The sequence below is a fragment of the Microcebus murinus genome, chromosome 15 (assembly GCF_040939455.1).
Source record: "Microcebus murinus isolate Inina chromosome 15, M.murinus_Inina_mat1.0, whole genome shotgun sequence".
Classification (NCBI taxonomy): Eukaryota; Metazoa; Chordata; class Mammalia; order Primates; family Cheirogaleidae; genus Microcebus; species Microcebus murinus.
The window spans coordinates 42,807,698-42,835,602 of NC_134118.1; the positions used below are offsets into that span (position 1 = coordinate 42,807,698).

At 33.2% G+C, this 27,905-nt stretch overlaps 1 protein-coding gene across 1 annotated transcript; it reads right to left on the bottom strand.

Moving 5' to 3' along the window:
- Window positions 1-34: 34 nt before the first annotated feature.
- On the bottom strand, window positions 35-27,857 carry ABCE1 (ATP binding cassette subfamily E member 1). The gene is made up of 18 exons (XM_012783795.3): window positions 27,714-27,857; window positions 21,407-21,533; window positions 20,403-20,488; window positions 17,672-17,769; window positions 16,536-16,653; window positions 16,026-16,163; window positions 15,817-15,886; window positions 15,442-15,538; window positions 14,516-14,605; window positions 9,323-9,444; window positions 6,961-7,182; window positions 5,899-5,958; window positions 5,741-5,799; window positions 4,093-4,203; window positions 3,860-4,002; window positions 3,613-3,735; window positions 2,069-2,180; window positions 35-554 (listed from the first exon to the last, which is right to left on the bottom strand). The coding sequence occupies exons 2-18, from the start codon at window positions 21,507-21,509 to the stop codon at window positions 507-509; spliced, it is 1,800 nt and encodes a 599-aa protein (XP_012639249.1). The 5' UTR covers window positions 21,510-21,533; window positions 27,714-27,857; the 3' UTR covers window positions 35-506.
- Window positions 27,858-27,905: the final 48 nt, after the last annotated feature.

Consider the following 27,905-nt stretch of genomic DNA (forward strand, 5'->3'; position numbering starts at 1 on the left):
TTGATAATATAGTGCAAAGACTGAAAACAATAAATATAATCCTGATGTTTATTTATCAAATCTCACCAGTGGAGTGTTCGACTGGCTTTTAAAATAAGGGCAGTTTCATTATACTGGCATACTTGGCAAACCAGGTAAGCACAGAAACTTTTTTCAAGATTTTTAAAATGGGGCAACACTGGTCAGCATTTGGTATATGAATATAATACACCTACTGAAAATCTTCCCATATATCATGAAAACTTGGAGGTAATCTGTATAGCTTGAAATGTGTCTTCATTTTTGAATATTATGCACAAAAGGACCTTATCATCAAGAACAGAAAAGTGGTATTTTCTGTGTTCAGACTACAATTTACAACACAACTGGCTTTTGATGTTACATTAAATACATTCTACTTCAAGCTCCAGAACATGTGGGGCATAAAACCTGATTCAAGTTTTATACGACAAAAATCATAGTAATTGTGTCTTTTAATAAATGGCTTATCAGTATTTTCAGGGAATCTAATCATCCAAGAAAAAGTAGTTTCCACTCTTCTTTTGTTCTACATCCTAAAAAATAAAACAGAGAAGCAACAAGAATCAGCAATACCATTCTCCTATTGGTAAAGATAGACTTTCACCTACAGTATTTCTTAACCGTGTTTAGCAACAGCTCTGGTACAACCTCTTCTGCAGCCATCAACTGGTTCTGGATCCAAGGCAAGATTACCACTTCTGCCCCTTATCCCTACTACTAGAAAGGCTCACTTATGCCAAAGCAAAAGTTCCTTTAAATAAGCTGCCTCACATATATAGAATTTTGTTACGTTTTATAATATTATTTCTGGGAAAACTATTAAATCCCAGTTTCATTATATCAACTCCTGGCGCAAAAGGCAGCATATTGTCAGCCTTAGAACTACCTATTATACAAAATATATATATGAAAATAGTTTTTCCCAAATCTGTTTATAGACTGGCCAGTCACAATCCATCTACCTACTTGCCCACCTGTTCCCTTATTAGGATTAAGGTATGACTACCTAACATGAGTGGGCATATAAAAATGATTAACAGCTATGACTGAGGATAGAATCATGCACCTACCTAAGAAAATGATAATACAAAGTGTTCATAATGCTTCAGAAGAAATTCCTGTTCTCTTTTCTGCTTAATATGCTTTTCAGAATGGAGAAAGCTCTTCAATTTCACCTCAAAAAAATTTTACCATTTTTTTTATCCTGGCCAAGAAGTAATATCAATCATTTATCAACAAAATATACAGTGAAGGCTAAAGGCATCCAGACACTATGTTAGGTACTTAAGAATACAATGAAATGCAAGATGACTTTGCCTCTGGCCTCCAAAGAACTCATGGTTTATATCAAAGCTAGAACTACAAACAGGAAAATAAATGCTACAGCAGAGGTATATATAAAACACACTCCTAAAGCTTTTAAGTGTCAGGATGATGCACACAGGACAATGAAATGTAAATATTTTAGGTAGGCACTTGCAGGTGATACTAAGAATGATAGAAATGCTCTTAGAATTCATTCATTTTCTTTTTCTTAAGCAACCAGGAGATTTTTGCCTTTAAGAAATGAACAGCATACCTCACAGACTAAGTATAGGGCACATAATTATTTTATATACTACAAAGACAGAAAAAACAGTATTAAGCTGACATGACATTTTCCTCATCAAAAAAGCTTATTTAAACTTTTAAAATATACATTTTTACCATGTATTCAAAAACATAAGAAACATAAGAGAAATTGGTTAAGGCATTCTTAAAAATTCACTTCAATGGTGAATTAGTAGACTCTTTCTAAGACACTGTGAATGGCAATTAGCATAGGTAGTGCAACTGTGCATATGATTCTAAGAGACAACATGAACAGCTCTGCCTGAGTCCATGCAGCTACATCACAATTGCTGCTTAAAAAACTGAAGTTATCATCAGCTTTTAAAATGTAAAAAACAGGATTTTAGAATTATTGAAATATAGTTTTGATTTTTAAAGAAAGTCTTTGTTTATACTGAGATAGGTGTCCATGATTTAAGATAGTTTTTCTACATACCTTAATTGAATTGAGTTTATTTATTCGTGGCCTATAGTTGTTCGGATCTCTTCTAAATGTAATTTCAAGTTGAGACAAAAATTTATTCATGCCAGCCAAAAGTGTTTGAGGACTAGGAGAAAAAAAGATCAATTTTGATGAAATTTTATCCCCCAAATGTAACTACCCTTTGAGATGAAGAGTATTAAGAATCACTATTCCCTCAAATCCCTAATCATAAATCATCTGAATAACAGTATAATCACAACATATTGTAAATCCTATGTTCAGAAATGGCTTTTCTTGAACTATACAGTTTCTTGGCTATAATATTTTTGTGTAAAACATAGTTTAACCTGTATTTCTGCTCTGGAATAAAAAGCATTTAAGATAGAAGTACTACTTTAGAAAAACAAAAGATCATTAATAAGGAGATTACAGAGTCGCAAAGCTGACATTTTTAGGGGAGAAGACAATTTAACAAAAAGTTATATTTATGTTACAAACTTGGCATTGGAGGGAGTATGTACTTCAATATAGTGGTTTTCTGTAATAATTCCTTTTTAAATTTCTATGCTTTATGCATCTTTTTCACCCAAGCTAAGTCTTAAATCATGCCAAACCAGGGCATACATTTTCGACATTTCATAAATACAAAGGGAGAATGTTATGTGAATAAATAAGCTTTATATATTCTAAGAAATTTGCCTAAATTTTAGAGAAATATATTATTCTCATTAATTGATATACAAATTTAAAAAGAAAGCAAATTCAGAGAAGAATCTCACTCAGTAAAACACTTTCATTTCTTAGATGAATTATTCAAATAGCAATTGAATTCTTCTCTCCAATATCAGAAAATATAATACTGGAACCACATGAAACTGCTATTTTATAGGTCAAAAATGTTTGCATATTGGTAATTTCATATAGTTAAACCTAATACAGGTTTTAGCACTAAAGGTAAAAGAAATATAATCTGATTTGAATGTTAGGCTTCTCTACATTGCAAGTGTTCACAATCAAGATAAGGAAAAATGAGAGGAAAGAGGAGAAAAAGGTAAAATCATTCATTTTAAGTCTGCTGTGGATCAATACCAGGTATTTGAGACCTACTGTAACCTATCACTGTCACTATAGGAAGGGCAAATCATGTCTCTTTGGATCTTACTTTTTCTGTCATGTATAGCATTAATAGCTTATTAATACAGGAAATTATTTATAAAAAACAAAATTCTTTTCTGGAAATTCAAATAATAAAGCAGATACTAGTTAAGTTGAAAGAAAAGGTGAGGGGCTCAGAGCTGTGTGTGTTTATGCCCCTGGGTCAGGGATTCCATGTCGTCAAAACACTATTGTACCTGGTCCCATCCAGTATTCAATATAAATAATCTGTGGAGTCACAGAATCAGGTTTAGACTTTTTGGTTCTTTGACTTTTTATTAAAAATGGAAGTGGTATGACCTTCATGTTTATAAACTTACTGGAAAATTTAAAATTTAATTATTTCCCCCTAATTGTTAGAATTTATAGTTAGCTTTGAACATTTTAAAAAGTAATTTTACCTGTTTGCCACTGTGTTCTTAGATGGAATGCCATCAAAAACAATGACCCGATCTGCTAAATAGGTAGCCATGATGAAGTCATGTTCTACAACAAAAGCTGTCTTCTTCGCATGGAGTATGAAACTAAAACACAATGATTTTGAAATCTTTTATAGCTTTTTATCATAAAACATTCAGATGTTATATTAAGCACACTTTATGCCAGTATACATAACCAAAGGTATTACTCTTATGAGCAAGCATTTACCGTTTGACAACCCGAGCTGCCATCAGTCTTTGCTCAGAATCCAAATATGCAGATGGTTCATCAATTAAGTAGACATCAGCAGGTTTACCCAAGCAAAGGGCCAAAGCTACTCGCTGCAGTTCACCACCAGATAATGTCTGTACCTAATTGGAGAGAGGTTAGCAAACCATTTAAAGATATATAAAATTTAAAATAATAAAATTAAAAGAAGATAAATAATTATGTTAAAGTACCTCTTGATCGATGATGTTTTCAATTTGCAGAGGCTTCATTACATCAGTCACAAATTGTGGATGAGTGTAAGCATCTCTTATCTTTTCATGTAGTAACTGGCGAACACTTCCCTGTTTTTAATGATAAAATTTCAGTACTCTTCTACTTAAGAATCTTGACAAAAGTTAAGCTCAGAGCAAAAGTATAACAATTTGCCACCAACAGATATCAACCACATTTTTCATGCTTATTCATCATTTATGGAATATTTTGAGATTTTCTATTACAGACTCATTATGTTCAACATGTAAAAAGGCAATAATAATCTTGAAATTAGAAAGTAATAAGCAAATAATGTTTCAGGGGAGAAATCATGTGAGAGTAGGAATTCTGAAGATCAAAGTGTGGGTATCAAGCGAACTTAGGCAAGCAGTAAGAGGTAACACAAAATGCACCATAATGTGCTAGAGATAAATCCTAAAATGCTTTTTGCATGCTATTTCAGGATAAGGCTGAATTTGAGAATTTAAAGCTAAGCTTATAAAAAATATCAGTGATAAAACTTTTATTGTAATTTAAGCCATGTCAAATAGGTATATCAAAGTGGGTGTTAAGGTACTGAGTGTAGTACTGTAGTTACAACCCCTGTAGAAATCAAAGGAGGTTATTTAGTTTAGCACAATGTTTTCAAGGTTTATTCATATTGCACCATTTATCAGTATTTCACTTCTATTCATGGCTGACTACTATTAAATTATATAGCTATAACACATTGTTTATCCATACATCAGCTGATGGGACATCTGAGTTGTTTCCATCTTTTAGCTCTTATGAATAATGTAATCATTTGTATGTAAGTTTGTGTGTTGAGATAGGTCTTCATTGCTCTTGGGTATATGCCTAAAAGCAGAACTGCTGGTTATTTTTTAATTTTTAAAAATTAATATTTCCTCATTTTATTCCTTCTTCTTTTGCTTTTTTAGTTTATTTAACTGCTGGGATATGCTAATAAGAATTGCTGGTTCTTATGCTAACTCTATCTTTAATCATTTCTGTAACTGTCAGATTTTTCCATGTGGTTCTACCATTTTACATTACCACTAGCAATGTATGAGATCCCAATTTCTTTACATCCTCATGAATACTTGTCATTGCATTTTTGAACTTAGTCATCCTAGTAGGTATAAAGTGGTGTCTCACTGTGGTTTTGATTTCCATTTCCCTAATGACTAACGATGCTGAGCATTGTTTCATGTGCTTACTGGCCATTTGTATACCTGGAAAAATGTCCTTTTTTGGGGAAATGACATTTGCTTATTCAAATTGAGTTACAAGAGTTCTTTATATATTCTGGATACAAATGCACATGTTTTCTCCTATCTTGTGGGTGGCCTTTTCACTTTCTTGATGTTGTCATGTATAGCACAAAATACATTAGGTTTTAAAAGGTTTATTCTGGAAAAACATACCAGATTTTAAAAGCATTTCCCTAGTAGTGGAAATGAATCAAGGACTATAATCTTAATACTTTTGTTAGTAACTTTCAATAAAACTGTACAGAATCTAATTTAGAGAAAAATTTTAATACAGTAAAAGATTAAAGCTATAGACATATATATATATATATATAATTTTCTTTAGTAAGCATATAAAAGAATAACAACTCACAGTTGATTTGGGACTAATTTTCTGTGGCTTATAACTGACATTTAGAACTGGCACTTCTCCTGCAAAATAATGCAAATACATAAGACACTAAAAACCACCCAGATCTTTAAACTTTACTATGGGAAGAGAGTAAAAAGACTCTACATTTACAACTGTACCTCCTTCATCCGGTTTAAGTCTTCCAGCAAGCATTCTGATAAATGTTGTTTTACCCGTACCTGGCAACAGAACACCCAACAAATTGCCTTGAAAGATGCTTCACATTTAGAGAAAACCACTATGTCCCCTACTTGGTTTTAACTGAGGAATTTATTTGAAAGCTATACACTGACACTACTGAATTATAAAGCTTATATAGAAAAATATTTAGTTTTTCATAATTCACTTCTCAAGTATCATTCTAAGCTAATTAGGAGGAATAAAGACTAGTCAAAGCTTATAATGACCACTTTAATAAACAGTAGATCTATAAAGTTTAAGTCTTAGGATAGTTTTAAACGACTAATTTAGTTACATTATCAATGCACACCATGTATTAAGACAGTGTAGGTTGTTTTATAAATAGATACCATCATTTTAAAGTACATTTACATGAAATATTTAAATTGCAACCCAATTAAAAATTTCTGCTAACTAAAGACTGATACATTGCAACCATTTTTTGTCTACAGTTTTGTAAGCTGTAAGATTAACAATTCAAATAATTTTTTCAAGTCATGAAAACAAGACATGTTTAGTAGTCTAATTCATCTTAAAACTATACTTATGATGATAATTTAATATTAAAAATGTTAGTAATACAACTACTTACAAAGATAGATTGCCTTGAATTTAAAATAAATTCCAAATGGAGGTATACAAGGAAAATTTGTTTAAACCAGACTGTTTCCGAATTACCAATTTATCCTTTCCTTCCTAGTCAGTTTGCAAGATGACTACCTTATTAATTTACACGCAGAAAAACCAGCTGAGAAAAAACACCTGATTTTTCACTGGAGGTTATGAAACAAAGTAAGAAATATTCACTTGATTGAGTGACAGTGAGATTAAATTACATAATACCACAAAAATGTGAAGCTATACTGAGAAATTTATGGATTCAAAACCCATATCAAAGCCTTGTAACTGATTCAGCTTTCCATGGAACAATTACAATTAATTTGCTTGATAAACAAAAAAAGACTTTTTACATATCACAAAATAAGGAAAACTTGACTTACCATTTTCCCCCAGCATAACCATGATTTCGGAATCTGTAAATTCTCCAGCTACAATTGCTAGCTCAAACTCTCCCATTTTTTTCTTCATCCCTGGATATTTATACATACACATCTTTTTAACTTCTTCTTCATTTGCTGTCTCGGCAACTTTAAAAACAAGTGATGCATCTCTAAATCTCAAGTTTTCTGTTGGAACATAGCCATCCAAAAATATGTTTATGCCTGTTGGAAATAAAATTGTTAACAGATTAATAAAGTTCAATTATAGACTAAACCTCTAAAGCAAGAAATCATCAAAGCCAAAATCCTAAGCTCTTTTGGAAGCCATCTATGTATAGATTTTAAATTTCGGTGGATTTTTGATAATAAGCAGGTCTGCATATAACGAAGTGACAACACGGTTTTTCCTGTATATAAATTTAAATAATTCATGCATATGTTTGTGTCCCCCCAGCCCAGAAGTACATCTTTTATTATGTGATTTTCCCCCATCAGATTTTATGCATAAGATAGCATATGATATCTCTGCTTTATTTTTAAATCAAAAATTGCTATTTTTCTTAAAAATGACAGGTATGAATATTTTCAGACTGATATAATACTGATGTAAAAATCTGGAGGATAAATTTTTAAACAAATAATTCAAGTTATGAACATTCATTTACCATGAGAGATAACCATACACTTTGAAAGTTTACTGTTTTTTCAGACTAATTTTAAAGGTTCATAATAAATTGAATAATGTATTAATTTAACTGTTTTTTGCTTCACTGTACAAAGACACCACCATTATCAAAATATTTTAATAACTGAAAGTAAACCAACATACCAGAATCCCTTCCTAATAAAATTGTAAGATCTACAATGGCAGATATGCAGAATTGGAAAAGTGGATTACTTGAGAAACCATGAAAGACCTGTATTCTTAGCTATATATAAGAAGTAAAAGAAAGATAGTAGCTGAAGTTTTGGAAGGTCTTGAAAGGGAGTCTAAGCATGTTAATACATTTCATTTGGAATTGAGGGCCACATCAGGGGGCCTGTATCCTCAGCCTGGAACATAAGTGTTCAATAAATTTTTGCTCACAGAACAAAACAGATACATTTATTTTGCCAAAATCAGCATTTAAAAAAAATCTTAAACTATTTAAAAATAATAATCTGAAATTAAAAATTAAATCCAAACAAAAACTCAAAGGTACCTCAGCAGCCAATGACTTAATTAATCCATGTGCCTAACTTATTTACGGAAATTAAGGCTCAAAGAAATAATTCTGTTCAAAAAACATAGTAAATCAGTCTTTACATTCGTACTACAATGTTTGTCTGATTAATCTGAAAATGAGTCCAAACTATAATCACCTTTATAATTCATAGAAAGCTTATATATATGCTGCATTAATTTTAGTATGTTAAAGAGATATAATTTCTTAATTCAATTGTTTTAACAGATGAGGCACATTAAAAAGCTCACCAGGAGCCATTTATTGAATGGCATAGTCTTTAGAGACATGGCATTTAAACTGGAATTGTGAAGAATGATTGTCACGTACCCATATGGTTATTGATCTGATTCTAGAACTACTATATATGTAGAGTAAGGTACTCAAGTGTAAAAAGGAACCTGCTACTACTTAGGGAACAAGGTTGCATGAATTCTTTTTCTAGAATTATGGTATTTTTTCACCCAAGATATAGAATAAACAGCTCTAGCCTTTTAGTGTTTGGAATTGTCAGGTCAAGAAACAGCTGGAAAAAAGAAATATAAGATAAAATAGAAGGCAGCAGTGAAAGGAAATGGGAAAGAAATTAAAAGGAAAAAGATATGCAAGGTGGAGAGTACAGTGGTACTTGTTTCAGGAGCCACTTAGTGGTAGGCTAGTTTCTATTTTTGCTTAGTAGAGGGAATAAATGACAATTTTAATATACTTATTAAAGTATCTTATTAGACTTTTAGACAACCTTAGTGCTACAGATTTAAGATATAGAATACACATAAATTTGAAACATGAAAACAAAATGAGCACTGAATGAATTTTAAAAGTTTCATCACTGGTGTAGGCCTGTCAAAGATAAATTTGATGAAAAATGATAGTGCAGAAACCAAAATACACAAGATTTTTAATACAGCAAAAAAGGGTAAAACTGCATTTCTTTGCTCCCTCAACAGAGAATTCTACCAAAAAAAAAAGTTTTATATAACCTTATATATACATTCTGCTCAGTGATTAAGGTCGAAGAGACCACAGTTTTAGGTAAATAATATTAGAGCAACATAAAACTACTTAATATCAATAATACATTTTATAAGCATTAGAGTGGAAGAAAATACAGTATATGTGAAAACAGTTTTTCAAGTTACCTTCTCTTACACTAAAAGGCATAGTGACAACACCGTAAGCACTTGGTACACCATATAAACAGCAGATGAAGTCAGAGAGATAGTCTAATACACTGAGATCATGCTCCACCACAATGATATATCTGAAAATCAAAACATCTTTTTATTTTTAAAATTAACATGTAATCAGCTGAAACTCTTACATAATCATTTTTACTACAGTTGCAAATTTCAGAATATATTTTAAAAATATTAAGCACAAAAAATTAAGCAAAGGCCACAAAACATTTTCTTGAAAAATGCTTATTATCAATGCCCATCTTTAAAAATGTTTCCCTAAGCTAAAAAAAAAAAATGCAAAGTTTATACATAACTATACATAACTATATGTATAGTTATGTATACATAACTATACATAAAATGTGTTTTGCTAATAAGGAACACATTTTAAAATAAACTTTACAGAGAAAACCAATTATAATAGATCTGATTTAGATGTAGCCTAAACTGTTTGAATATTATGCTGTTCAACTTATGTATTATGCCCTGTACTTGTCCTGTCTTATGTTAGATGGAGTGGGGGGACACATGGAGAAAAATTATGACAGAATCTTTAACTTGAGAACTTTTAATTTAGCTGGGAAGACAAGAAACAGATATGAAATACACCATGTGGCAAAATGAATTCTATAAATAATAAATTCCAGTGAAGGTCAGTGTGTACTGGAGCTCTAGTACACTATATGAATGAGATGGGATATGAAGTGAACCTTAAATGAGTAGATTTGAATGAAGTGATAAAGTAGTGTTAGAGTAGAACTTATTAGGCCAGTATAGCCACAAAACTTTTATGCAGCACTTTATTCCCATTCCAACTTAGTTCAACATTTTAAAAAAAGTCCTATAGACATCTCAAATGCAAATTTAATGTATCAGCTTCTTGCATGAATAAAAACACTCCATATTTGTATTAATGGAATCATCACTCCCACCAAAATGACTCATTTTAATTCCAATGATATATAGTATTTAAACTGCCAAGTCCGTCAACTCTTTAATTAACAGTGTCTTGTGTGTCAATTTCATCCTTTTCCTTCTCTGCCTAAATTCTAGCTCTTTGATCTTCTCTGCCTAAATTCTAGTTCTTTGATCTTTCAATTCTGCTACAGATTTTTGACAAATCTCATCTTCTTCAGGTCCTTAGACTTTCTTTCAAGGCCTTCCAAAACTTTAGCTATCTTTCTGTTTCTTAATTTATATATACAAAACACTGAAAAAAAAAATGGATCTTTGTTTCTGAATAATCTGCTTCTTCATTTGTGTGTGAGAGGCTATTCTTTTTCTAAATTCTCTCTTGTCTAAATATTCGCCTGTTGAAATCCTACTTAACCCTGTATAATTTTTTTACAAATATATTTCATGCAAATGAACTTTTTCCCATTCTTGCACCCCCATAATAAGTATTTGAACTGATACTTGGGACTTATTTATTATGAGTACCCCTCTAACTTGCCCATAAACATATTAAAGGAAGAGTAATACATTTTAGCATCTCTGTGACCTTTAGTCTTGTGGTATATCCTAGATAATTAATAATGTTACGGAATGACAAAAAAATCTGGACTAAAGCCAATTGGCAATGAGAAAGATGGTAGGTTCTGGAACAGCATGGTCCAGTAGAACTTTCTATGATTATGACAATATTCTATCTCTATGTAATACCCTATATGGTAGCCATTTGCTGTAGTGGGATGTAACTAGTTTGAAGAAATGAATTTTTAATTTCAATTAATGAAAATTTAATTAACTACATATATCTAGGGTCTACATAAGAGTTTTAAACTGAGAATGACATGAAAAAAACATCATTTCAGAAAGAGTTATCTGGCAAGAAGAAAAATCCATAATTTTTGGGGGGACTCTAAACAGTAATCCAAGTCTTAGGTGGTAAAAGAAATAAAAAAGAATGGGGGCAAGTCTAAGACGAAAAGGGAAAATCAAGAGGAAATGTTTTCTAACACAATGGTGGTAGTATCAATAAAAATGGCAAATCACCCAGGTGAGCTGATACTCATCCTGCCTTGGTGTCTTTGTAGGCACTGATCCATTATCTGGAATATTCCTCTACTTTTTGCCATTAAAATTCTATGCTTTCCTTTATGACCTAGTATGAGAGAGCACAGTATTTAGTGGCTTTTAATTTGCTTGAAAAGAAGAAAAAAGTAGGTCAAGCCTCTTGCCTCCCTCCCCTTTGAATGGAGTTTATGCATAAAGAAGTTCAAAATACAAAAATGATTTAGGTCAGTCAGCCACTCTGTTTCCTGAAGGTTTGGGAAGAAATCTGTAGAACAGTAAGAAATCTGTTGTAAAAATTTACACCCTACAATTAGTTTTGGGGTTACCTTTTAGTCTTCAATCTTACTGATAATGTTTTGAGGTCAAACTATAAAACTTCTTAAATCACTGTTCCTTTCCCCAATCTATCCTGCTCTCTATTTCTCATTATTTATCCAAGTATATGATCTCCAAAATCTTTTTATAGCATTAAAGATTGAATGTATGCCTTGACACATAGGAGAATTTCAGATTGAAGATATACTTCCTATGACTCTTTATCCTCAATTTATCTCTACATAGAGTTTTAATGGTATAACCTAGAAATAAGACCAGCATATTTGTGAAATGTCTAAGTATTTTCTCAATTTTGTTGATCTAATTTGTCTTAACATGTTATCCCAGTTACAATTAAGGTTATTACCCTCTCATAAAACAGCAAAGTCTTTTGTAGAAAAACTTTTCCTCAGAAGTTTTTTCCTTGAGGTCCATCCACACCTTGTTATTTACTTCATGTTCCTATCTTTATATACAATAGCTCCTGACATCTTAATTTAAAATTTTTTCATTGTAAGTGTGTGTAAGCACCTGCACCTGATGTCTTGTTTACTAGTGTTGTGCCTGAATGGTTACACATTGAAATATTGGTTGTAAATTAGTTTCCTTTTAGTTCTCCTTTTTATTGTAGTTAAGACATTATTTGATATCTTTAAAGTTTTATATGTAGATAATATTACCTATGACTATCATTTTAGTATAATAAAGGGCTTTAAAAATACTTTTTATAAAAAGGGGCTTGGATTGAGAACTAGTTGTGTATTTTTCTCAGGACTCTACGGTACATGTGTACTCTTTTCTTTACCACATTCTGAAGTCTTTGAATACTGAGACTACATTTTTATACTTGCATTCCTCAGAGTGCCTAACATAATGCCCAAGCATGTGTATGGAGTGAAAATTACGGCTACTATTTGGCTCAAATATCACTGTGTCTTTATCTATGATACTCTAAGCTTCACTCTCAAGTCTCTAGGTAGATTATTTATCCTGTGTAGGACTTGTGTTCCTTGAATCTAGGGAGTTGAGTTGAGCTTTTCATCGATTCTGAAAAATTGTCACCCATAATCCTTTCACACCTTTATTTTTCAGGTTCTTAAGATATACGTGAATGTCTCCTCATTCTACTGTGCATGTTTCTAAACCTCCCTTCTGTATTTTAATCTCATTCTTTCTCTATTGTATTCTAGTAACTTCCTCAGATCAACTTTTCAGGTTTCTAATACTATTTCTACTGTTCCTAACCTGTTTAGTCTGTCCAATGAGTTTTTAATGTCACCATACTTTTTAATTTCTACATTTGTTTAGGTTTTTGAACATTTACCTATTGCTTTTTTTTTTGGTAGCATATCCTCAGGGTTTTGAATTCTTTTAAACATTTTAAGTATTATTATTTTATAGCTTCTTTTAGAATGTCACCTGAAGTTTCTGAAGGTCTAATCCTGCTGTCTGGTAATGTCTGCTGACTAATTTATAGACTGTTTCCTACTGTAAGTTATAAATTTTATAATTTATAGATTTGAGCTCATGTTCATGAGCCTGTACCTGAGGAAACCAGGGTTGAAGGCATATCCCTCCAGAATGATTTTATATTTGTTTCTGCTATATACCATAAAACTAAAATTCCAGGACCCTTTTTTAATGTTACTTTCTCACCTTGAAGGGTTCATAGACTCCACTGGTTATGTAACTTTCAAATTCCACAGCCATGCAAGCTGTTGGGCCATGAATAGAGATTTGAAAGGGAGCCATCCCTCCACTCTTAACAAGCTCAGTTAGTGACATATATATGCTTCCTTGATATCTCCATGCACTGATAAGCAATTTGTTCTTCTGTCGAGAAAACAGTTCTTTGAGTCCTGGCATTTTATGTGTGATAAAATCCAATACAAGGCCTTGCTTCTTGTCCACAAAAGTGGGTATTAAAACCCAAGACCTATTAGAGACCATCAACATCTGAAAAGTCCTGCTCTTATCGTTACTCTTTATAGTTCTCACTTTGGTTTTTGATTACTTGGGATTTCTCTTGTTTTCTTGCAAGATCAGCTGTATATTTAAAAGGATATTTATTAAATCAGTTACTAAGGAGAAGCAGTATGGTCTAGAAAATGCTGCACAAAAAAATCCCTGGGTAACGGTCATAGCTTTGGCACATAGTCAATTTATAACTAGCTTTATTGACCTTTGGCTTCTTCGTCTGCAAAATGGGACTACCACCTAAAGATTCTTAAAAAATTACCATGCGGATCAAATGAGATTATATATTTTAAAAAGCCACAAACAACAAAAGTACTCTATAAATAAGACACAGGGTGTTGTGAATACTTAACAGAGGTTATTAAAAACTCTTTCACTCAGCAAAATTTTGAACAATTAGAATTACTCTAGTGATTCTTACAACGTTCTGAATTTGTGCGAGAGAGAGAGAGAGAGAGAGAGAGAGAAGAGAAGAGAAGAGAAGAGAAGAGAAGAGAAGAGAAGAGAAGAGAAGAGAAGAGAAGAGAAGAGAGATAAATAGACAGATACTGAGATTTGAGGAACTGGTAAAAGCTAAGGATCTGCTTCCCAGAAAGCCATACAAAAATGCCACAATTATGTGTATCATTTCAGAATATTCCTAGGGATCCTGGAAACAGGGGTATAAATAAATGAATCTTGCACCAAGAACCTCTGTTCCAGATAAAGTAAGGTCAATTCAGGTGGTAGCTACAAACAACAAACATGAAACATGGACACGACACTGGCAGTCCTAGTGTTTAATCTCTACAAATCGGTAAAACTCCCAAACAAAACAACACAGTAATATTCCAGATCTCTACTTACCTATCTGGATTTATTAAAGATCGTATAGTAATAGCAGCCTTTAAACGCTGCTTGACATCTAGGTAACTAGAAGGCTCATCAAACATGAAACTATGGAAAAAAGGAGAAAAAAGAGCAAATAAATAAGACATTCTGTTTTGCATGTTAACTAAAGCACTATAGTATCAACAGCTTCTGATTTAATAACACAAACCTCCCCAAATACTAACAAAAATTCCACCTATAACAGTAAAATTTTCTATATTCTGTTCAAGAATAGAAGAATGAGAACTATCAGCAAAAGTAGGACTGCATACCAAGGTTGGGGAGAACCTATAAGATGAGGCTAATTACAAAATGGTACCTCCTCATGAAAAATATTCTGATGTAGTCTGAAGTAGTTTGTAGAGCTAGCAAACAGTCTTTTAGAGGGCACTGCATGCCAGAGTAGAAATGTGGAAAAAGATGGAAGCAATAAACATCTGAGAAGCACTAACAGGTGGGAAAGAAAATCGCCTGTTCACTTCTCTTTTTCTCTCATGTGGCATGTCACCCTGATCTAGGGTGATCTCAAAGACCTCATGTTTTGCTTTAGGTATTTAAAAAGTTTGCTGGCCTGGTTGGAGAGCTGAAGTCTTAAAAAAAAAAAGAAAAAAAAAACTTTATGTAAAAAATGAGCTTAAATTATAAACAAGTGACTTACATTAAACAACTCTGGAATGCATAAGTTAGAAAATACTTATCTAAGTAAATGGGTTTTCCCCTTCCTGCAGAAAAAATAACAGGGAAAATGGGTAGTGGATGCACAACTGCTTTAACATCTCACCTCAAAAATCAGAACCTTAGATACCATTTCTATTAATTTCTCAAAACCATTCCTTTAGTAGCAGCATTACAAATAAAATCTCTAAAATAAAGATTAAGATAAAAATTTTAAAGTAACCTACATATCAGCTTTCTGTATGCAAACAACAGCACAAGCAAATCTCTGCAATTCTCCTCCTGAAAGATCTTCAACATTTCGTTCTTTAAGGTGGGTTAAATCTATAAAGAACATAGAGGCATTAAGCTCAATGTTATAAATTTTCTTTTATCTCTTCCAGGATAAATGTATACTATGTATCATCATTCTAAGTTTGAATATGATTTCAGTTGAAAACTGTGTAACATAAAAAAATATGACAAAATACTAGAGAATGTTCCCATTTATTTCAGTAATCCATATAAAGATGTGTTCCCTTATGACTTAAGTTCAGAGCTTGTTAGTATATATACACACACACACATATATATATATATATATATTTTTTAAATAAACTTACCAAGCTGTTGACATACAACTGCCTGTGTCTTTGTTTCATCCTTTCGGTCCAAGATAGATCCCACTGTCCCCTGTCATAATATACCAGAAATAGTTACCACTATTTTCTTCAGTATTAAAAAGAATCACTAAGTAAAATAAGTTTATGTTGATAAATCTTTTATACCACCACCAATAAAGTATATTAATTCCCCCTAAAAAGCAACTGACCTTTGCAGCCTTGGGAATCTGGTCTACGTATTGAGGTTTGATAATGGCTTTTAGGTCATCTTCTAGAATCTTGGTAAAGTAATTTTGTAATTCAGATCCACGGAAATAAGTCAAAATCTCTTGCCAGTCAGGAGGGTCCTAGAAATGTATATATAATTATATAAATTTAAACTAAGAATACAATTGCAAAGAGGATGAATGCCAAACGAAATAGAATATCTGTCCAAGTAGAATACTTCTGGCTTCTCTTTAAAATTGGAGACAGAATTAATTTCACATGAAGGCCTAACAAGTATCAGTTTCCTTAAGGAAACTCAGATTTTCCAGTTAAGTAGCACTAACAGATTTTAATTAAAAAGGAATGAAAGAGCCTCATCTATATAGTTTCTCAGCTGAATTCCACCAATAACCTTGAAAAGAACATTAAAGTAAACCAAATACACACCAATCCCCTCAAAATCTCATAAAATCAACTCAAGATATTGACTTTTATAAGGTGGCAATACATACATCATATTTTCCAAGGTTTGGCTTTTGCTTTCCTGCTAAAATTTTTAAAGCAGTTGACTTTCCAATACCATTAGTTCCAACTAATCCCAAAACTTCACCTGGACGAGGGATAGGCAACCTGTTATAAATATATAAAAATAAAAAACAAAACTCAGACTTAGGTGAAAAAGCTCAGAAAAAGCTACATAATATCAGAATGATGTATTTTAAAGCGCTTGCATTTCACACACATCCATTAATAAGCTAAGAAATATATGCCAGATATTATTGGCTATTAGAAAAAAAAGATCAGCCAAGATTAACTTAAACTGTTAATTGTTAGAAATGCATTCATAACCAATATTACTCCAAGTTTTATTTATTCAATTTTCATTCAAAGTCCATTCTACAGTAACATTTCTTTTTACACATAAGGTTCAGTTTTAATATTTAACAAAATGCTTTGGTACAAAATTACATAGCAGGTGCAACCTCACACTGTCTTTTTTTTCTGGCCTGCCATTTACTTACAAGGAGAGAAGTGCCACATCAACCAGAAATATTCCACTTCATTCTCCCTGCTGCAGTAGGCCCTTTAAAGCTGGCAGGTTGAGAAATACCTTTTTATTAGTAAGATCTAGACTCCCAGATCAAAATATTAGTGTTTAGCAGATAAAAACCACAAGGAACTAAGGACTTATTTGTGATTTAATAATATATATCCAAGTTCAAAGTGATATTCTCTGTATATCATAAAATTAATGGATAAACAAAATCAAAGGCAAGTTCCCTTAAAAGTTATTTTGGGGATAAGGGCACTACGAACAATAGTGATTCTCAGTCCTGGTTGTCCATTAGAATCACCTGTGACTTTTTCAATTTACTAACGTCCAGCTCCTATATCCAGAGATTATGATGTAATTCAACTGGGCCGAAACCTGGACATTAGCAGTTTTAAGAAGTCTCTCAGGTGATTCTAATGTTAGCCAGAATGAACCACTGACATATATAATATGATTGTGCATGATGTTATTAGACTGTATTTCCCTTTGGCGGATGGTTAATGTAATTTTCCCCCATTTTTGCACTTCTCGGAAAATTCTAAATGTATATTACTCTTGACAGAAGTAAAGAGGAATGTTGATGTGAAAATATACCTGTGAAGTTTGAAGGCATTGGCACAATATCGATGTGTGGTTTCTTTTTCCAAGTTGCTTGGTAAATTGACAATTGATAAGGCGCCAAAGGGGCATTTCTGTTATTTAAAGTAAAGAATTAATTTTGTATTAATTTATAGAAATATACACATGATTAAAATGGATAGATTAAGAATATTTTGATAAGCAATCTTCCAAATATTGGAGCTTCACAAAGACGTGAAATACTGTTTCATTTCCTTTTCTTATTTACCTAAAAATAAAAATTAAGTTTCTTGAAGACTGGAATCATATCAACTCCAGTCATCCCTTGGTATTTGCAGGGGATTGGTTCCAGGAACCCTGTATATACCAAAATCTGTGCATATTCAAGTTCTGCAGTTGACCCTGCAGAACCTGAGTACACAAAAAAGTAAGCCCTCCCTGTATTTGGGTTTTGCATCCTACAAATGCTGTATTTTCAATCCAAGTTTGGTTGAAAAAAGTCCACATATAAGTGGACCCTCATGGTTCAAACCTGTATTGTTCAAGGGTCTATAATTTGATATTCTTCTTAGTGACTGGCATAATCCTAAATATTTAATGAATGTTTAACACTTACTGAAAAATCTTATAGAACTATAAGTTTTGTTTTTTAAACATATTAGATAAAGTTAAGAGGTGAGACAAAAAAGTGGTCATTGAATATATGATTCCATATTTTCTCCAAATCAGATAGCTTCCCTTTACTTCCTTCAATTATTCCTGTCCTTGATGCTTCCTTTTCTATCTTGTAAAGTCCTTTAATGTCACAGATTTTCTTTTCTTGGGCTATTTCTATTCCACCATTAGCTAGCAGGTCTGCACAGACCAAGGATTAATGTCTTTTCATTGTAACTTTTATCCATCCCATATGAAAAAGATGCTTCAATTCTAATTTCATGTTAAAAATAAAAAACCACTTATTCTTCAAAAAACTTATTCAAAGAACATCTACCAGGTAAATGTCCAAGGAATAAGAATGGCAAGAACAGAAAGGTCATTTCAGAGTGGTAATGCGGCAAGAAAAATTTCTCAGAAGTATAGGCAACTACAGAGGTACATCCAGAGAGTATAACCTCAGATCAGAGATCTGTTTAGCAGCCATTGTCAATCTCAAGGGACCAATTCCAAAGTCTCTGTATAAGAGATTTCAGTGAATTTCCATTTTATAAGTAACAAGAACATACAGAATTAGAAAAAAACCCTCTTATTTTCTAATAAAGCAATTTCCACCCTGTTATCAAAACTACTACCTTTTTATAAATTACATTTTTCTGCCAATGGAGTTATCTCCATTATTCTCTTTTCATCAATGTACATAAAATGCTTATAGGTTGCCAGTGATTTAAGCTTCTTTAAATTTACAAGGCAAAAAATATCCACACTGTTCATATATGAGGCATACTTGAAGTATCTTAGTGTACAGAACTATATATTACTTCCCCACCCCAAGTTAATAAACTTATACATTTTACTTTCTTCCTTTCAGAATCCTAATAAAAAAAAAACCTTCTGTTTATGCTTAACAAAACATGAATCAAATACACCAAAGGAACTACTGTAGCATCACTTTTGTGATGAGAAAGGATGCAATGAAATTCAACATAAGCAAAGAAACTACACCTGGAGGAAAGAAAAACAATGATCCAGGAAAGAATCCTTGGGGGGGGGGGAATGAAAAATAATAAGGAAACCACTGGGGCTGCTCCCTCCCCCCCTTTTTTCCATCTCATTAGAATGTTTTCAGCTACTCAAGTATGTATCCAAAATTTTGGAATCTCATTTTCCTAGAGCAGCAAAGAAAACAGAATAGATGATAACTATTGTATTCAAAATCAGACTCCAAGTACCTATGAATAGATTAGACATAGACAGGCATCTAATAAGAGATTATTTGCTTGAAGCAATGTTTCCGGCTTATTTTTTTAAAACAAGGGAAAATGTTTTCAGTTATTTAGAAAATCTTTCTGGATACTTAGCCAAGGATTCAGAAACTAATATAAAATATGCATATGATTTATCTGAACAATTAATAGAGTGGCATCCATACTCTGATGAAGCTCCTTTTAATAACATCTACAAATAACTGTATCCAAATTAAGCACTTCATACATGTCTCTTAAATTTCTTTTATTATCTAAATTTCTTTTATGAACTAGAGCTGAAAATATACCATTAATTAGTCAAAAAGCCTAATCAAACTATTCAATGCAACAACAACTAATTGAGCTATTTTAAAAATTACATTATCAGGATAACTAGAAGCACGAAGCAGCACTTAAGGATTAGGTTAAATTTAAAAATTCTTGGTTGTATTTCTATTTAAAAAGTGTGAATTTAAAATTAAATAGAGACTTGAAAAAATGTTAATATGATAGTCTTTTTTTATATCTATATTTCCAAAACTTTCTGATAAACACATTCTGGAGCATGTCCTGCTCTTAAAGGGGTGAAAAAAAGAAATTAATTTTCCCTTAAAATGGTTTTACAGAGTATAGTAAGAATAACTTTTAAAAAGGGAGGTTTAATTAACTTAAAAAAGCAACAATATTATTGCGATTAGAACCCCACTTTACTAAGTTTATTTTCTTTATCCATTAGCTTTAGATTTGGCCTCTTTAAAAAAATACTCCTAACACAGTATTCAGAATTTTCAGATTTCATTTTCAGGTTATAAATTTGATCCAATAAATAAAGTATCATTACTTACCTTAATACAAATACCACAACCAATACAAAGAGTTTCAGAAATCCATGCTATTTTGCTCTGGGGTGTAACCTCTATGCATAATTTTCCTAGCGAAGGAAAAAACACAATCAAGTTATTTTCCCTGATCTTCTAATTTTCTGGACACTGTGATTTAGGCAATACCAGTTCCAATTTTCCATAAACAAGCAGACTTTCAAAAACAAAGGCCACACAAATAAACACATGTGAGATAATGTCTTAAATCACAGCTTTGTGGGAGTATATTTCTGAATTAATTTCTCAACTTATATTTTTATTTTTAAGCTGACTGACCTGAATCTTTGATTCATAAAATATGCTTGGAAATGGTAATGCACACCACAGAAAGGAATATATATGTTAGCTAGATTAGTGAAACTTCAAAAAGGTATGCAATTACCTAATACACAGGTAAAATTAAACAAGATATTAGGGATATTAAGAATGGAATTTCTGAATAGCATGGGAGAAAATAACAAACGACATCTAAAATTTCTTTTAAGATTTAATAACTCTATACCTCTCTAGTACATTTAAAGTAACAGTTGTTTAACATAGCCCTTAAAGATTACCAACAATTAGCCAACTCTGAATTGTTGGAAATTTATCTAATTGTCAATATATAGCAAACCTTAAGAATAGTCATTCTTATTAGGCTATTTATTCTTGTTTTTTAAACATGAGAATACTGTCAATTCTCAAAGTTTCTGGCAGCCCTTTCCCCATTAACCTGAACTCTGGTTTGATTTCACAGTAATAAACTTTTAAATATTGATGTATTATTCTAATTCTTTTTTAAAAATAGGACCATTTAGTCACAAAGCAATAAAAGAAATTTAGAACAAACTCTAGTTTTCTCATCTTCATAGTTTAAAGAAACTAACGGGGAAAACAAAGTATATGCTAAAGCCCATACAGAACTATGAAACCAATTTATTTCTTTCAAAACCTTCTTTTACCTTTAAATGATCCCCAGAACAACTTACCCATTCGAACCACAGGACAACTCTTTTTGCATTCCTGCCGACATTTCTTAGGTTTACATTTGTCATGGTTGACAATAGCAATTCTTGTTAATTTGTCTGCCATAATTGTAAAGAATATCCAGCTCTTCTATTAAAGAAAATTAACAAAATTATGGCAAATTCAATGCAATTAGTTAAGAGAAATAATTTATAGGCATAAAAGTTAGACAGGAGGACATAAATAATTATCTAGAAATGAAATGATGATCTGGAAGACATAAGAAAATTGAAAAAATAGTAAAATAATCTAGTAAGGTTGTGAAAACCAAATTTTACATATACCTTAATCAGAAGATGTATATAAGAAAAAAAAATTACCATTTATAATAGTAACAAAAAGGAAAATACCTAGGAATATACCAAACAAGATATATACAAGAAGAAACTTTCAAAACAACAATGAATGATATAAAAGACCTGAATAAAGTGACATGCTCAGTTTTTATAATAAAAAATTGTTGATATCACACATTTCAATACTTTTTAATCCTTCAATCCTAATTAAATTTATACATTTAATTCAATCTCATGGGGAAAAAATAAACCAGACAAACCAAATCTAAAGTTCTTATGGAAAAAGAAAAGAAGTACTAATTGTCAGAAAAACTGTAACAGAACAAGGAGGATAAGGGAACTTTCACTTGAGACACATTTAAAAAAATGATGTAAGGCCATAGTAATTAATATTTATATCAGTGTATGAATACAGACCAATAAAACAGAAAAACTAGATATGAAATGAATACATTAAGATGTTCACTGCCCCCCTCCCTCAAACTAAGCATTACTTGATGTCTCAGTCACCCCACTGTAACGCTATTTTTTTTTATAACACTATTGATAGAAATGGCAAATAATTATTAAGGCTGTGACCATCATATTGATCAACGGGGAAAAGCAAAAACTGCATGTCTCTGGGAACTTGTGATATGGCCAGATGGATTTTATGCTAACAGCAATGAATTAAAAAGAGACCAAGTATTAATAACTATATTATATACTATGCTCATTTTTAAAGCCTTCATAAGTCTTAATACATATATAACAAGTGTCATCACTATATAGCATTAAGATCAAAGCTAATTCAAAAATGTTTTAGAATATTAGGCTTAGTGATTTGGACCTTAATTTCCTTACAATGGTGATTAAAGTAAATAATTCCAAAGTATTTTTTTTTTTAGATAGGGTCTCTCTCTGTTGCCCAGGGGCAATGGCACAATCATAGCACACCGTAATCTCGAACTCCTTGGGCTCAGACGTTCCTCCCATCTTAGGCTCCTAAAGTGCTGAGAGAATAGGCATGTGCCACGATGCCTGCCCAACAATGTCTTAATATTCCAATATGTAATGAAAGAACCAGAAACCAAGACTATTCATTTATAAAGATATTCTGTTGGCCTTTTCTTACTGTGATCCTCAACTCTAATTTTTTTTGGACATACTGCTTCCCCTTGCAGACCTCTTTAAGTCTTTCTTACACCCATTAATATCATCAGGCTTTAAGGGGGATAAGAGATCTTACTTCTCAATGCTGTCCCATATTATCATCTTTTCCTCTTCCCTAAAAACAGTCAATTTTGCCTCTCACACCATCCAACTGCTTTAGTCATTTACTAACCATCAGACTACCTCCTTTTATTCTGTGAGATTTCAACCATTGGCTAACTTTCACACTTTTATAACTCCTGACAAAATTCTTAGTGATTTCAATACGCTCATAGATGATCCTTCTAGTAAAAGCATGTCCTCTCAGTTCATTAACTCCTCTCCTCCAATATCTTGTATTCTACACTACCACAGACACTCCTTTGGTCAAACCCTAGACCTTGTCATTACTAACTGCAATCTTTCCATAACCTCAATTTCAAATGCCTCATTCTCCAACCACCATTCCTATCTTTTCAGCTCACCCCCTACATTCAACAGCCCTTTGATTCCCCCATTCTCCAAACCTACTACCACTATCTCTTGACTCTACGGTTTCACTGTCCTCAGTAATCTTCATTTCCCTTCCTATCCAGCTAAAATTCCATTGCCAATTATTAACAGCCTTCTCCACAATCTTGGTTAAATTCAATCTTGACCTGCACACATACATACAGCTGAAAACAGAAAAAAACCAAAGCCTGTGAACTAGTCTTCCTTTAAATCCATCATCCCAAATGTACTTTATGCTAACCATCAATGACACTGTATGTATTAATATTTCCCTAAGTCTATGTGTACACCAGAAGACATTCCCTATGGATAATGTTCAAAAAATTCTCTCTCTTGTCTTTATCATCATCAATTATTCTCTCCACTGGCTCGTTCCCATCAGCATTCAAGCATTCTGTTATCTGAATTCATCATGTCCTACTGCTTTATTTCTCTTTCTCCAAGACTACTGAAAAAGTTGCCTATACTCAAGTGTCTCAAATTTCTCTCTACAAATCTCTCTGGAATTGATTCCAAGCTCTAGTGCCCATTTCATCAAAACAACTAGTCATGCCATTACCCTTCTACACATGGCTAAATCGAATGGTTAATTATCAGACCCCAACTGACACAAATTATAACTTTTTCCTACTAGATAAAAGCCCTTTCTTAACTTGGTTCTAGGATACATCACTAACCTGGTTCCTCCTATCTTCCTGGTCACTCTTCACCTACAATGCTTCAAAATGTTGAGAGTGCTCTAAAAGCACTCAGTCATTTTTCCCATCTATATTCATTCCTCCAAGGTGTTCTATTCTGGTCTTATGGCTTAAAATTCCACTTATATATTGCATATTTCCATCTTTCCTGAACCCTAAACTTGTACATCTAACTACCTGCCTACCCAACACCTTCTCTAGAAGATCTAGGAGGCATCTTCCTAACTATGCCACTGAAATCCTCACCAAAATTCATTTTTCTAGCAGTCTTGCCCATTTTTCAAAATAGTAACTCCATTTGCTCAGGCCAAATCCTTGAAGTCATCTTTCTTTTCCACTGTACATCAGCAAATCCTATTGAATTCACCTTTGAAACACATCCAGAATCAGACCACTTCTCATGACTATGGTCTAAGCCATCATCTCTTACCTGCATTACTCTAATAGCTTCCTAAGAGATCTCTTTGCTTTTATCCTTGCCTCCTATGCCAACTGTCAAAAGACCATGATGTAGAGTAATCTTTTTAAAGTATACGCCAGATTGTGTCACTCCTACTTAAATCCTGCAATGGTTTCACTTCTCAGTATGAGTAAAAGCCAAAGTCCTTAAAATAATCAATGAAGCATTGATCAATCTCTGTTGATTTTCTGATCTCATCTTCAATTACTCTCTAGCTCTTGTTCATTTGGCTACAGCTACCTTGGCTCCTTGTTGTTCCTAGCATATCGCAGGCATGTTCTTGATTCAGGATCCTGGCACTTTTTCTTCCTTCTGCCTATAATACTTTCCCCCCTAGAGTTACACAGCTCACTCCTTCAAATCTTTGCTGTCCATTTCTCAGTGAGCCTTCTCTAGCTATACCACAAAAAAAATACACTTGACTGCCTTTTTATCCCTTTTTTATTTTTATTTTTCTACTCAGCTCTACTACATGACATACTATATACGTCGTATATACATCCAGTGTATATGTACACATTTATCATATGTGTGCACATATATATAATCTTTCTATAAACATACAATCATTTTTCCCTTCCCCAAGTAGAATCTACTTTACCACAAGGACAGGGTTTTGTTTGTTCATTCCAGTGGCTGAACCAATGCCTAGCACATAGAAGGAACTCAAACATTTCTGCTGAATGAGAAAATGAATTTAAACAAAATAATTTTTCTATAGTTATAACAACTTTAGAAATCTTACAGGTTATCAATATTTTATAGTGACAGTAGTCTACTATATACTGAAAAGAAAATCACCCAAAAAGAGACTAAATATCCATGTAATAAAGATAGAGCTGTGCTAAAAAAACAGGTTCACTTTACTCCCTTAAAAACTGGTCCAGACTGCACTTGACTAGTCTTAAAAACAAAACAAAACAAAACAAAAAAACTGGTCCAGGTCTTGTAAAGATTAGACAAAAGAAATTAAATGACTTAAATTGCTACAAAAGCTACCATTCTGGAAATGATGACTTCCTAAGATCCGAAGATCCTTTAGCAAACTATTAAAATAAAACCGGACACCACGCATTCCAACTTAAATACTGAATGTCTTTCTATAAATTACCGAGTGAGTGAAAGAGAAAGAGCATAATGAATTTTCCTCCAGGTGATAAATCTTTTATTATGAAATTGCCAAAACTTTATTTCTGTCAAACTACTAAAACATTTCATCTGATTTTTCAAACTATTTTAGAAACTAAGAGACTGTCAGAAACAATTTTTTTAAGAGCTGAAGTCTTGCTATGTTACCCGGGCTGGAGTGCAGTCACTATTCATAGGTGTGATCATAAGGCACTACAGCATCAAAGTCCTGTGCTCAAGTGATTCTCCTGCCTTAGCCTCCTGAGTAGCCTTGACTTCAGAAACAGAATAAAGAATAAAAATATACCAGAAGTGGTTACTAAACTTATTTACATAAAAATAGTGATAAATTGTAATTCATTTAAGAAAAATGAATATTGATTCTTTATAGAACTATTATCTGTGTAAACACATTTAATTCAATTTCTATATTAGCTTCAAGAATTGGGGAAAGTGTGTTCCTTACTTTCTTTTACAATACAAAAGATAGGCCAAGGGAAGCTCTGTGGAGAAGACAGACTCCTGGGAATAAAGATGGATATAAAGATATTTCAGATCTAATGACAAACTGTTCAAAATGGGCAAACAATGACACGTGTCATTCTTCCAGCTGAGCGGATAAAAGGAAGCGAGGCATACACAGAAAGCATTTACATTTTAAAACCAAAATTATTGCAATGCTAACTAAAACATTTTCAAAGATTGCTATTAATGATGTTTGATATTACATGAAATATTCTAACCTATGCTTATTGTAGGCTATTAGTCTCATAAAACACTTATAATAAGATGGGAGTGGTGTACAACTCTGATTTCAAAGAGTCTTACATTCAAGACACTGAGAAGGAACTCTAACTTATTAATACTTTCCCTCCCACAGCAATTATGTTAAACGTCCTTCCTAAAAAAGAAAAAAAAACAAAATGTTTTTAAGATAGGGAAGAACAATGTTTTTAACTAAAACAAAACAAATCCCAAAAAACCTTTTGGTTCAAATACAGATTAAGAGCCTTTGGTTACATTGACAAAGCATTATTGTCAGGTGTCAGGTATAAAATAAATATTCTCAGTATATGGGACAAACTACTGCAACATCAATGCCACTGTCTTAAGTAATTAGTTAGCAATCCTGTGGAAGAGAAGGTTAAAAAAAAGTTGGACAGTTATTCACCACTGTTACCGATTTTACCATCGAGAAAGAGAAAATACATTTATGTAGTTCGTGGAATAAGGGAATCCAGCTTTGGCTGTCATTCATTCACAAGAAATACTAAGTGCCTACAATGTACGAAGCCTTAAAGAGACAATGAGGTATTTTGAGTAAAGACATCACCCTTGACCTCAAGGAGTTTAAGATAACAAAGGAAAAACGGATAAATCACCAAGGGGAAAAAGTGCCAGGTGAGATAAAAGCGTACCAAAAAAGCTAAAGGCATTCAACTGGGAAATTACTTGGGATAACCCATCACAGCCGAGCACACGTTGTTCTAAGGGAAAAGGAGAGCGCGGTTTGGCCATCATTTCTATAAAGCCTGGGAGAGGACAGGGAGTATTCGACTTCATGGCGGCAAGATGCCATGACTCATTCCACAATCACCAAAAGGTGGAAGAAAAGCCACGACTTCCCACAACCAAATACGCACATGTTACGATATAATCACGAGGGGAGCGTGGGGGGACTAGAGGGTGCTGTTAAGTTCTGAAGGTGCCTTCTTCCCTGGAATGTTTCGCTCCAGGGTGGGAGCAGGGTAAAGGGGGAGTGCATATGATGGCACCTAGGTCCACTCTCGTATCCCCTAGTGGGGGTGGCGGGCAACAGTGGCCGAAAGCTGGTCTGCTGGAGGGGAAGCACGAGGCGACCCCAAGCTCTCGGCGTCACCCGCGCACCGGCGGTCCCAGCTGTTCCACCAGAGCCGGCTGCCACGCGCCGCTGCCGTCTCCGCCACCTGAGGCCTAACCAAAGGCTCTCGGAGAACGTCCCTACAGTCTTTCCAAAGTGGCAGGTGGCGGCTAACGGCCCTACCCCTCCGGGCTACTCACGTACCTGCAGTGAACGGATCCCCTGGCGGAGGGGAGCGCAGAGGCCAAATCAATTCTTGCCTTCACGTTTCAGCCACACAGCGTGCTCTTACGGCCACCGGCCAAAATGGCGGTGCCCAGCCGCCGCCTCGCGCGAGCCATAAGGGCCTAGTGCGCGCGCGCGCGACAGAGAGCGTGAGGCGGAGCCTTGAAGGTG